This window comes from Anthonomus grandis, chromosome 9 (assembly GCF_022605725.1).
Source record: "Anthonomus grandis grandis chromosome 9, icAntGran1.3, whole genome shotgun sequence".
Lineage (NCBI taxonomy): Eukaryota > Metazoa > Arthropoda > Insecta > Coleoptera > Curculionidae > Anthonomus > Anthonomus grandis.
The window spans coordinates 20374108-20388199 of NC_065554.1; the positions used below are offsets into that span (position 1 = coordinate 20374108).

The 14092-nt window shown below is 27.2% G+C and overlaps 1 protein-coding gene across 2 annotated transcripts in view; it reads right to left on the minus strand.

Annotated features, from left to right (window-relative positions):
- The window catches only part of LOC126740560 (neuroligin-4, Y-linked), a 405662-nt gene that overhangs the window by 160617 nt on the left and 230953 nt on the right, over positions 1-14092 (minus strand). Inside the window, exon 1 of one of the 2 annotated variants that reach the window (XM_050446646.1) lies at positions 422-639. The exons of the other annotated variant lie outside the window; for it this stretch is intronic. Coding sequence (XP_050302603.1) covers positions 422-494 — 73 coding nt within the window. The 5' untranslated portion in view covers positions 495-639. Of the gene's footprint in view, positions 1-421; positions 640-14092 lie in introns of those variants that run through there. 2 annotated transcript variants of the gene reach the window in all.

A 14092-nucleotide genomic window follows, 5' to 3' on the forward strand; every position in this document is an offset into this window, starting at 1 on the left:
TCCTATGGGCTTGGACACCTCTAGTTTTCTTATTATACATATTAGACTCTAACAACTGGATAAGCTGCGTTCTCGATTTTCCTAGAGGCGACCAAAATATGCTGCCTTCTAGACTTAAATCCAAATAATCCATCAAACGGTATTCCTATAGTTGGAATCCTTAAATTACGATTACAGATACGTGCTTCGCTAACTCAAGAGTTTTAATCTTCTCCGGAAGATGCTAAAATCGTTGTGTGTGAAACACAAGTGAAACACGTAAAATAAAAAAATAGGAGTAAAATCAAGAGTTTTGGTTAGTGATAAGACTGTCTCGTAATTTGCATCAAACGGTATCTTGACACACATTATTACAAAAAAATAATAAATAACTAACTAAACCCTTTTCTCTGAATTCTTTTAAATAATTTTTTTTTCTTACCTACGTTACCTCTCAGCATGACCTGATTTACTTGGTGGCTTGCGTTTGCAAACATTAAGGAAATTGTAGACATTTTATCAGATCTTTACCGCTCCTCCTCGCTACCCAAATGTAAGCATCATGGAAGTTAAGTAACATTTTTCGTTTTGACCCAAGATATAAAAAAATTTTATTACTCATTAAGAAAATTTAAATCTGGGATCTTTTACATGCCTACTGATCCACAACAACTACGCCAAGGCAATGGAAAAGTAAATTTTTAAAAAACAGGGCTATTTGTATTATTTTACTATATTTTGTTTTTTAATGGTTTGGTTTTTAATTGAACGATCCATGAAAAGTAATATGTAAGTAATAAGTAATATGTAGTATGCCGTGTGTAATTTTGTCGTCTATAATAAAATTAAATTTAATTTCATGGCACTAATAAATTTGACAATATATCAATTAAATATGAAATAAATGTCATATTTAATGTTTACATACGGTGGTAGATAAAATTTTTCATTGTTAACAATAATATAAACTGAAGGTACAAGTTAAGTAAAAATATTTACTCTAAAATTATGAACGTGACGATTAATTATTTATTTGAAGCATTTGAATAAAAGATGCATAACTTTAATGCATATGCAGTATACTTTGTAAGAATATTGTAAAATAGGTGAAAAAAACTTAATATATACGATTTTACTTATATGTTTAATTTTTCAACTACTAGAGTTGTAAATAAGTTCAGATTAGAAATCAATTTGTACTTTATAGAAAAATATACTAAAATTGATTTACTTATTATTAATTTCTAATATAAAAAATAGAGTCATACAAATACACTACGATTAAACAAGGAACAGTACAACCGCTTTAAGTAATAAACATAAAATAAACAACCCATACATTTAACTAAAAATTAAATATTATCTAAAAGACTATTAAATTAACCTATTATTTATATTATATTGATAAATAAAAATCGATTATAAAATATCAATAAATGAAAATTTCATTATACAGGGTATTCCTCTGGAAGTAGTTACGATTACAGAAAAACTATAATTTGGCAAATATTGAAAATCTTTCCAGTGTGTGAAGTGAGTTTTGTGATTTCTGGTTGGCAATTGTCTACATAAAAGCAATTTTGTATTTTATTCGATTAATTTATTTTTATTTAAAAAAAAAAACTAACTAATCTATAAAATTACTAGAACAAAACCTTTGAGAATAATATTCCTATTCAAAGTGGATTCCAAAACTACAAATAGAAAAATTGTAATAATTTTGCCATTTTTGGTAACCAAAAATAGATTTCAACTTAATTAATTAATTTTTAAATTAATATTTGAAAATCGTGAGTCGAATGATTTTTAAAATATTTAAATTCTAGGTAGAGATTGTTATTAAAGACGAACAACAAAATATTTAGAAAATCCTTTCACAACAGTGCTGATTAAACCAATTACTCTTTTAACCTGCAAGTACATCTTATAATGCCTATTGTGGTTTTATAAAATAATTTGCATTTATTTACGAAACGTTATAAATGCTATTTGTTATACTAGACTAATTAATTTCCACATGCTAATTCAAAATACTATTTATTTAGTTAAATATTTTATGCAAAAAGAACAAAACTTTTTTTCTGACTGTAATGTTGTTCCAAAGACACAAAAATTAATTGATCACTTTTTTATCTGTAAAGAACATCATTCTTTATAGTATATTTGTTTTTGAAAATATTAGTATCTTGAATAATTATCCAATAGCTTTATCTATACCAATATATCAAAAAGAAGGCTGTCTCTTTGTTTGTTCAAAAAAATATTAATATCGTAATTAAAAATACAATTACAATTAAAAACTTAATTAAATGGTAAAAACAAAAAAAGATATGGATGACATTAAAAGTCAATACAAGAGAAACATTGATTAAATATTGTCATTGAAAATTCTGCAAATAATGACCAACAAATGAATTTAAATAGTTGTAAAAATAATATTAGGCATTTCATAAAAGTTACACAAAAGCAAATAAAATAAAATAAAAATTCGTTGACCAAACATTGGAAGGCTGTAGCCTCAATATGTCGAAAAACAAAAATTTGTAAGATTAATACTGTACAGAGCAAACTAGTTCTCCACAAAACAAATACATATGATGATTTTAATAGACATTACTGTACTTTAGAAAGAACTCGCCGATAAAATACCTTTATGTTATGCACAAGTTGAAAAAAGAGAAAGTATCGGAAACATAATGTATTTACTAGTGGAAATGGATGAAATTCGAAAGTGGAATAAAACTCATAATTCTTTTAATAAACATATATTTTTAATATGGCTGCTTTAAAATATAAAAAAATTAAACTTTTATATAATTTGAGAGAAAAAGACCAAGTAATATATTTTAGGCCAGTATGTTTGCTTTTTGTACTTTAAAACGTATTTAAAATAGTAATATAAATAAGAACGAATTATTCAACTTTTCAATAAAATTGATGCTGTTTCTGAGAACCAGTATGATTTTAGAGAAGGAAAAGGAAGAGTAGAAGTATGGGTTAAGAGGGAAACTTTTAGATCTTTTGAAAAGTTACTTTGCAAATAAGATGTAAATTGTAGAAATTCACGATGTAGTAAGCAAAACAGAAAAAGTGCTTAATAAATAGTGTTAGGGCCTTTATTGTTTAGTATTTATACAAATCAATTATTAAATTTTAAGACTCCAAAAAAAATAACACGTTTTACTGGTTATACTGCTATTCTCTATACTGCAAATACTTGTATTAACTTACGGTAATAAAAAAAAACTAAGTAGAAAAAAAAAAGAATCTTAGCTTCAAATCAAACGAAATTGATTTTTGAAAAAAACGAAATACATGCCTTTTGCTTTATATACAAGTCAATTACCTAACTTCGGTTGCTTAAAAATACATAGTAGCAAAGAAATTCCAAGTCGCTAAAACACCTAAAGCTACTCTACATTTCTCTTATACAATCGCATCTCGTATATGGGATTTTGGATTGAGGTGCCGTAGCAGAGTATCAACTAAAAGGTCCTAGAAAAACGTTTCACGTTATTAATATATAGTGACGGAAAAAGTGATCCTTTTAATATTCTTTTCAAGGATAATAGAATGTTCTCTGTTGTATTTAGATTTAAGAAAAATTGAAGTCTTTGTCTTTTTAGAAAAAGGGTGTACAATATGTATATTTTGGACAAAAAATATGTGTGTAATAACTCATCAACCTAAACTATAATTTTAATGCCTCTAAAATGAATACTATTCATTCTTTTTTATTTTTCTTAACTCTTTTTGCTAACAATAAAAAAAAGGTAATAAAACTAATATAATAACATAAGCCTTTTGTCAATGATCAATGTTTTGCTTTAAATAACTTTTATTAAATTAGTGTAGTATTTTGATTAAAGTAGTGTCAAAGCTTGACTTTGATTTTTAACAATCATGCATATATATTTTTAATGTCTTGTTTAATTTTGAAATTTGTAAGATAATTATAGTTAAAAATTCGAATTAAACGAAATAATAATCCATTATGCTTTTAGGGCTAAACTCACAAAATTAATTGAAAACAGCAGATTTATTTGTTTAAATTAGTGCACTTTATCGAATATTAGGTCCAATCAATGTTTTTGGTACAAAAAGCATAAACAATATAGTATATTTATTATAATTATTTAATAATTAAATCATAAAAACACATATTTAAATTCGCATATGTTTACAAACTTCCGAATAAACAATATTTAAAATTGATACATGAATTGTCCGACATAATAGTCCCGCTCAATATTTCAATTAATATAAAATCCCATGCCTGCCCAGTGTTTGAATCAATTTCGTATAGCTGAAATAATTTTAATAATTCAATTTATATATTTGCCAAATCCTTTGCAGCAACAAATAAATCACGATTTATATTATGTATATAATACATTTTAAAGTATGTTATTTAATTTATTTAAAAGTTAATATCTGCTCTTGATTTGTCCGATTTATAAATTCCACATTTATACAATCTCTTATTGGTTCGCTCTATAAATAATTCCGCTCATTTTACCCGGTCAAAAAATAAAAGTGAACCACAAAGCTCAATTTCCACCTATTTTAACTCCGAGTTGCAAAACTATAAAAAAAACAACTATAAATGAAATATTCGATAATTCACGCGTTATAACAATCGAATCGCGAAAGCCTAAAGGTACGTTCGCAATTGTGATTTAAAGCCGAGTTTTCATTGATAAAACCGTTTCGGATTGTTGCAGATACGAACTAAAGTCCCACGTTACGGTAGATAAATTTTCAGTTTTGGAATTGTATCGCCCCGGAAAATGTATATACGGATCGAGGTTCGAAGGCGCACTTTCCGATTTGGGTCAAGTAGATACTGGTTATTTTATTTGCCGATTATTTTTTGATATATGACCATATATACTTCATAGTGGTTTTACTTTATTTAGTCCACAAGGGTTAAATCGTTGTTATTTATATTAATATATATTTTATTAATCAAGAAAAATGTGCTACATATATAGATTAAATTAAATTGTTAAACGTTAAGTTCATTTGCGAAAAATCAACAAACATCTATGCTTATTCAGGCTAAATAGAGCATCTTGGTTAATTTCCTAAAAGACATTCAGTATAGGTTTTGCAGAAATATCCCATGAAGGAGTCAAATACTTAAAAACTGGTACTGTGACGTTGCTTGCAAATGATTTAGGCTTGTTTATCTTAGTTTGATCTAATAATATTGATAAGATTTATGCTTATTATTAATATTTAAATACTGCATTCTTTTAGATCAGAAAAGTGTAAAAGATTTATTACGTAGGTTGTACCTTTTTTTACTTTTATAAAGTGAATTTGAGTTATGCAAAAAAATATTCTTGATGAGCATAAGGCATTATATGATAAATGAAATATATGGAAGCATAGAGAATTCTTATTTACCTACGTCACCGAAAATATACGTTAAACTGTAAATGATGAGGATTGGCATTTCTGTATAATTGGAAAGTCGAACAAAGGTGAGGTAATAAAGTGGATATGTATTAGCTAAGATAAAAGAAAATTAAAAATCACTATTGTATATAAACTTCACTCTCTTAATAATTACCATTTTTTTCATTATTTAGAATCTACAATGCGTAATTACCCTATAAACCCTATAACATTTAACTGTTGGAGATATTAACATTAATCTGTTAGATGTTTTGTATGTAACTAATGAGTATAAAAATGTAATAGCAATAAAGAACTTTAGAATTATTAGTTCAATTAGCGAGAAATGTGTAAGTTGAGTAACCAGCTTAATAAATTCTCCTATAGGCCAGGTTCTTAGCCACTATAGTAGTAATTTAAATTGTAAGGCTAATGTTAAAGATATTGCAATTTCTGATCACAAATTAATATTGCTAGACATAAAGATATCAAACCTTTGTGCAATTTCGTAAACCAAAAGTAGGTTATGACGGCAAATCGATTGATTGGCCATAAATTTGTAAATCTATTTAGGCAAACATTTGGAAGCATTAGTGTAACATCTTTTTGATAATTAATGGATTTAATTATATAGTGTGAAAATAACTCTAAGTATATGAAAAAAATAAGAATTGGTATAAATAATACCTGGAAAAAAATTAAGTTCTTTAGCCTATTAAAAAAAGAATTTACAAATATACAAATTACACGAAAAAAATAACAAAAAGAATATACAAAAAAAATTTTAAATAATCTAAAAACTTGATGTCAGCTTCTAAGTTTAAAAACATTAAAAACCAAATAAATAATAAAATTTGTCCTTTAAAAAATCGTTACTTTCAACCTGACAATTTAAATAATAATTTTTATTAATTAAGTCTATTCTTAAAGTTTTGTAAAGTTTTCCTTTGAAGAAGTGTATAATAACAGTTCTGTTGTCTTAACAATAACTAATGCAGAAGAGCTATTAGAAGTCATAAAGAAACTAACACTAAACTAACACCTGGATATGACAAGGAATGTACACATTCTTGGAGATAACATTTTTTTTGTCTTACTATTATATTATAATTAATCAATAAACTTATAGGCATTTTTTTTACAAGAATTAAAAAATTAGCAAATTTGCTCCACATTTTTAAGTTAGATGATAAAAATACATAAGCAATTATAGGCCTATTTCAGTGGTAGGTGTATTCTATAAGATCTTTAAAAAGCAGATTATTGATGATTGTTATTACCCATCTACTGACTGATCAGTTTCATTAATAAACAGTAGTATACTTTGATTTTACAGAATATGTTTCGACTTAAAAAAAGCTTTTGATGTAGTAAGCACATACACTACATATATATTCTTTTAGATGAATAGTATAAAATTAAATTAAGGGGTGCTTCGTCCAGTATTATTGAGACGTATATGATAGAAAATAGTTCATAAAATTTGAAAACATTAAGTGAATAGTCTTGCACTAAAGACATATCACAGAAGTCAGTTCCTGGACAACTGTTGTATAGTCTCTATAAATTAAATCCAAATTTGGTTAATTTAACATGTTTTTGCCCAGTGTTCCATAATTGTATCATCATCTGAAACCAAGATATCGCCTGAGGTGTCCACTTGTCCACTTCGATTTAGTATGATTTTGGACACGACAACGCGTATTTGTAAGATCATAGAACATCTTTTTAAGCGTCGCGCCGTCATATAATTATTTTGTGTACCAGTGCATATAAAATGGCCAAGTAAAGTATTTACATTCATCCTTTTGTTAGATTTGCACTTAAAATATATTACCATTATTTGTTTGGTTGTTCTGAACAATATGTGAGGTATTACAACGAAATAAATAATATAGTTGTCTTACCCCACCCCTCCACTTTTTGATGTTCCAAAAATTGAACACTGGGTTTGGATGACACCGTATAGCTTAACTTTGTTTACAGGTTTTACACTACAGAACAGTTAACGCAGTTAGTTGAAAATGAAGAGTTTTGGGCTGCAGATATTTTTATCACTCCCCCAGCTGACGGGTTAGATTCAGATGATGATGAAGCGCCAGCTACAGATGTTGACCATTTAAGTGGACGCCAGTTAGCAGCTGAAGCCAGTGCAAGGATTTTTAGACCAACTGGTGCTGTGTCTATAGGTGATGAGTTAAAAGAAAATACTACTCAGGATCAAGGATGAGATAGTGAAGACGATATTCCTCTGGCACGACTTCCAGAAGCGAGACGAAAACTTGAAAGGGACTGGGAAAATCGCGGTTTACATCCAAAATTTCCGCAGTTTATTTCTCCTATAGTCGATCGAGAGAATATATATCCTGATGCGGTAACTTGCTTCGAAAGTTTTTTTCTTTGAATTTTTGTAATTACTTGAAAGATATGTTTATCCTTTATGCCAATCAAAAAGGTAATCATAACTTCGGAATTATTATTGACGAGCTAAAATGTTTTGTCTTAATTTTATTCGTTTCAGATCATCTACAAGTGTCTAGGTGGCGCATGTTATGGGAAACAGATACTGATACCTATAATCCTGCAATAGCCAATGCCATGAGACGAAATAAGTTTGATTTGATTAAAAAATATATACATTGTGCAGATAACTCAAATCTAGATAAAGAAGATAAATTTACAAAAATGCGTCAATTGTTTGATATGATAAATGAGCGGTTTTTAAATCAAGCATTTCTTAACGAAAAATTAAGTATTGACGAAAGCATGGTACCTTATTTTGGACGACATGGCGCTAAACAATTCATTAAAATTAAACCTATTAGATATGGATATAAGTTGTGGTCTCTGTGCGATCCATGTGGATATTTAACTCAATTTCATCCTTATCAGGGAAAGCAAAAAAATAGGCAACATATGGAATTAGGTCTTGGTGGCTCTGTTGTAAGAACGTTATTGTCCAAGCTTCCTCAAAATATTCCATTTAAAATATATGGTGATCGATTTTTCTCATCTATAAAATTGGTTAATGAGTTACAAAGAATTGGATATGGCTACACCGATACAATAAATCCCAACAGAACTGATCACTGTCTCTTTTCATATAAATTGGATGTCAAAAAAACAACTTGAGGAACATATAGGCTATATGACGGATAAAACAACTGAGGTAACCATTACATCGTGGAACGATAATCGTCCTGTGTTGACAATTAGTTCAAGTGATCCTGTTAATCGCATATGCCATGCCAATAGATAAGAGAAAAGTACCCATTCCTCAACCCTTTGTTATAGCACAATATAATAAAAATATGGGAGGCGTAGATCGCTTGGATCAAAACATTAATAATTATAGGATTAGTGTGAGGTCGAAAAAATGGTGGTGGCCATTGTTTGCATTCTGCTTAGACTCCATGATGCATAATGCTTGGCAGCCGAATTGTACGAAAGGAGATTTTCTAAAATTCAGAAGAGAGATTACCAATCTTTATTTAAAAAAGTATGCGCAACCCTGTGTTGGTGGAGGAAGACCAAAATGATCTAAATCTTTAGTTGAAAGGGTGCATGGAAACATGCGATTTGATGGTTTGAATCACTGGATAGTTCTTGCTCTAAAACAAGGACGTTGTGCTTTATGTCAAAAAAATACGACAAAAATGTGTGAGAAGTGCAAAATCAATCTGCATGAACAATGTTTTAAAAATTTTCATGCTGTATATTTTGTTTCTTTATGCCTCTTATTATTATTAGTTTGCTATGTTTATAATATTAAAAGATAAACTTTGCCATGATGTCTATTATTCCCAGTGTTCCAAAATTGGTAAACCTAAAAGTAAGCAAAAACACTTTTTTTATATTTTATACAAAATTTTAACGTTATACATCATAATAATTAAAAAATATAAAAAATAACTTTTTTTAAAGAAATTGAATAATTCGGGCATACAAGTACTAAATTTTTACGTAAATTCGGGCAAAAACGGGTTAAAAGCAGGATATTTTGTAGTCAATACCGTCTTGGTGTAACCGAGAATAGATGAAACTGTCTTGACTTTTCTTATTAAAAATAATTCTAATTATTATCTGATGTACTTATTTTTTGAAATACTCCAATTTGGTTATAGGAATCAGCCTTATTAACATCCCAAGAAACATAATTAACACCAAGACGATATTTTTAATTCGATGCAAAGAAAAATTTTCTTATTAAAGTTTTATTATAATTTAAGAAAAATTTTCTTATTATATAAAGTTCACTTTACAGATTTAATAAAAAATTAATAAAAACCTTGATTTTTTTGAGAGCTAGTCGTTTGAGTGACTAAGGGTTATAGAGAATTTTTTTTCGTAAGCCAGATTAGTAACATAAAATAAAGTTATAAATTGCATATTACTAGTCTTGTTGACTTGTAAAACAGGCTTTCAATAAAAAAAATATACAAAGAGTAATATAAAGGGAGCTGACATTCGTATCCATTAAAGTTATGCCTTTAAAGCAACTAATTCTAAATATTAGTATTCTATGTATATCTAAACCAGTATCCTTTATTTCCATTATGGATAAAAAAGCTGCAAACTCTATAGATTTAATTTTATTCCAAATATTTTCTATTTATTTGTCTCATAGTATATTTTACTTAAATAACAAACATATAATCCTAATTAATTTTAAATGTCTATAAAACTAGCGAATACTAAACTAAGCGATAATTAGCATTAAAATTTGTCATTGAACACAAACCATCCTAAATAATAGTAGCAATTTGAACAGGTAAATAAAAGGTACTTTAATTAAATGAGACGGTGCTTTGCCGAAAACGTTATTTAATAATTCCAATTGGAAAATGGGGTTCCTCTCAATAGCACGTAACCACTATGAAACGCCCGTAATAACATTTATTTGATCACGAATTAGGGGACGACATTAAAATGAAAACTGACTATTATAGTTTCGGTATTAATTTATTAGGGTAAAGTTATATTAATTTTATTTTATAAATCCTTTTTAAGTGCATTTAAATATGTCTAGTTTTATATATTTTGCGCTTATTTGAAAATTTTTAAATTTGTTTTTATTTAAAAAAGATTTTTATTAAAAGGGGCTATTTTAATAATGTTTTCCTTGTTTCTATGTGGACATCCTAACCTTTTTCCGATAGGGCCAATAAACAGAAATAGGTTGCGGTAATTTCATATGTTTGGAAAGTGGGCTACATTGATTCTTTTAATTTATATTTTTTAGACATGATTTGTCCTTTATTTTGCTGTTTTTACTTTTTTTTTTAAATTTTAAACATTAATTTGTTTTATTATACTAAAACATTTCCTAATAATTCTAGTACTAGTATAAAACATTTGTAAGCTTTTAATTAAACATCTTTTTAACTTTTTTGGTGTTATTTATCTTAATTTTATTATTTTGTTAATTTGATTTATAAAATGCACCCGATGCACCAACTTATAAAATAAACAATTAATCTTAAAAAGTTTGTATTTTTATTATTTCTGTGATCCAATTAATTATTGTTTTGCTTATTTAAAATATTTTCTTTATGAATATTAGATAAACTAATAGTTATTAAGATAATGATTAAATTGTTAATTAATAATAATTAACTATAAATGATTAACCTTAAATTATGCAGATAGAGAAGTCATAAAACAATTCTTGTAAAAAGTTTACAAAACATTTTTAGATCAGTTTTTGCTACTTTTTAGTTAAAAGAAATTATCAATTTAACATAAAAAAACAAAAACTAAATAGTTTATTTTTTTATATTTTTTATAATTGCACCTTTTAAATAATTCTATTTTAATGTTTTAAGCTCTTTATTAATGCCAACTAATTTATTATATTAGATTTTTAAAAATATTTTTATATGAAAGATTCAAAGTAAATTAGCATATAAATATAAATAAAATTAAAATAAAAAGTTATAAGAAAAGTATTTAGTAATAATATATTAGTAGGTATAAAAACATTTTTGGGCAAAAAAATGAAAATACGCTAAAAGTTATATTATTCGAGGAATAAAAAGATGATATATTTTAATTAGAAAATTAAAGAAAATAATTAAGACACAGAAAAAAAAATATTATATATAAAAATCATAAATTTCTAAATAAAAATATTATTCTTTTACACTGCTTGCGGAGTAAAACTTTTTAAGTTTCTTCTAAGGAAATTAATTTAATTTTTTACTTATTAATATTATGCAAAAATAACTAATGATATTAATGAAAAAAATTATTTAAAATCACTAAAAGCAAATTATTAAATACATAAAAGAAAAAAAAAACGAACTCCTAAAACACCGAGCAGTAGTGATTAGTATATAGAATTACTTCAGGTAAAAAATAATATTATGAGAAAAATAATAATTAAAAAAAAACAAAGCCAAGAACCTAATATTTTACATTCTCTCACTTTCATAACAAATTAAAGAAAATGAGCTGTCTGGTAATTAAAATAAAAGGCACAAAAAAGCAGATAAATAAACTAAGAGCTTAGCAAACAAGAATAAAAAAGATATTTAAAGAAAAAATCTTTTAGAGTGCAAATTAGGGCTGTATAAAATTTACACAGTTTTTGGTCTAAAGAAACCACAAACAAAACACATCAAGGCAATTTGTCGTCTTAATAAAAACTCCCCTTTTTAAGGCCTTTTTGGGGCATCCACAAAACAGGAAAAATCATAGAGGGGTTAAAAAGAGCAAAGTTCAAGGGTTCTCACGACGGCTAAAGGGCGAAAAAGCTTGTTTACCGAAAGGGTAAATTTGCGGCTAGAAAAAAAAAGCGCAAAAGTGCATTTTTTATTCCCTGTTTTCCCGATTAAATTGCCTTTCTATTGTTCTTGGTGCGATTGAAAGAGCACGAGAGCCCACAGAACGTGATTGGTTATGAATAGTGAAATAAGGGCTCTTAAACAATTTTATAGCCTAAATTTATGATTTGTTTTTATATTGTGTTTGATATGAAGTTTAACAAATATATAAAAAAACGCGAAAATTTCCTTTGACTTGTTATTAATTCTTCACCCTAAGACATTTTCTTCTTAATTAAGTATAAAGCTCTTTAATATTAAATTAAGGGCTTTATCAAAGTATTTGTTTTGATAATTTTCTTGAACAATACATAACTCAATTTTCCGGCAAATTTCGCCACTGACAAGAACAAATTTTGATTAGGGTTGATTAAGTTTGTTTCTTTTGAGCAAAAGTTCGAAACAAATTCAATTTGAAGGCCCCAGCTTTATTTTACAAATCCTATATATTGAAAAACTTTTTTAATTTACATCTAAATTAAACATTAAATGCCATGAAAAAAAACGTTCTATGCCCTAAAGAATTACATATCATAACCTGCATAATATTTCACAAATCCTCGGTTTTTATGCAGCAAGAATTACGAAAACCTGGATTTTGCTGATAAAGCTTTTCTCAGACTTTTCTGCGGTATCTTTGCCAAAAAATTCCGACTCTTTTTGGTAGCTTTAAATTTAAAGTAAACATTTCCAACTTTTGTACTGCGATAGCGAAGGCAAACAAGAAATTTAAATTTAAAATTTCCGTACGAAATATTACGTGGGAAATATCGGGGTTTTGAAGTAGGGCATTCATTAGGGTTATTGGATATTTTGAAAGGACCATTTTTTGTTAAAGGATAAAACATATATTAAGTTCATGATGTGGTCGAATTCTTCAATGTAGCCGAAATAAAAATAAGTACGTATTTCCGAGGGTTTTTTACGCTTCATCACAATTATTTTAATAGTCGCGTTAAAATGTTAAAGGAGTCCTTATACTAGTAAAATGGATTTTATGGCCCAGAGACAAGCGTAAATGCGACAATGTCAGTTTATGTTCTAAAGTTTTGTCTTTTATTTGTCTTTGTTTGGTGTTCTAGGGATTTTTAATGGATTCTTAGAAGCTTTTTGGAGTACTTTAGTAAAGCTTCTGTGAGCCAAAGGGACATTTTTAGCTTGGGAATATTATTTTTAAACCATAATGGTAAGCAAAAAAAAATCTACGTAAAATAGGTTATATTTTTAACTTATGGTTAATGTAACTCAGTTTGTTAAAGAGTGAAAATAATATGAAGTAAATTCTTTTAGAATACAGTGTTTTATATTTAATATCTTAGTGTAATAACTGATTACCCTTATAAGAACTCATTTTGATGTTTTATTAATCTTTGATCATCGCAAATGGTAAAAATTACCGGAGGTCTGTGTTTACGTAAGTATTTCTTTAACTTCTGTTATAATACAAGGGACTAATAAATGTTTTTTATTATTATTAATTTTTTTCTTATTATTGTTTTGAGTTCTTGTTTTAGGATACATCAATAGCTAAAGAACATAATCAGACCTATAAAAATTATAAAATTTGGAGACAAACATTTCGGTCAAAAGATGGTCAAAAGATCCTGCAGTACCTAAACATACGCGAACATTGCAACATAATATTATTGTCAAGTGCCCAGGACGTAGAAGACATACCATATATAGTGCTGATCCTGAGGACGTGTAGAACCTATTTTTTGATAATAATATTCTGAATATTATTTTTTATGCAACCAATGCAAAAATTATGAAAATTAGACAAAAATATAAAAATGGTGCAAATAACTCAGATCTTCGCGACTTAGATCTTCTAGAACTAAAAGCTTTATTGAGATTGCATTAACTTCAAATTTCGAATCAAATCA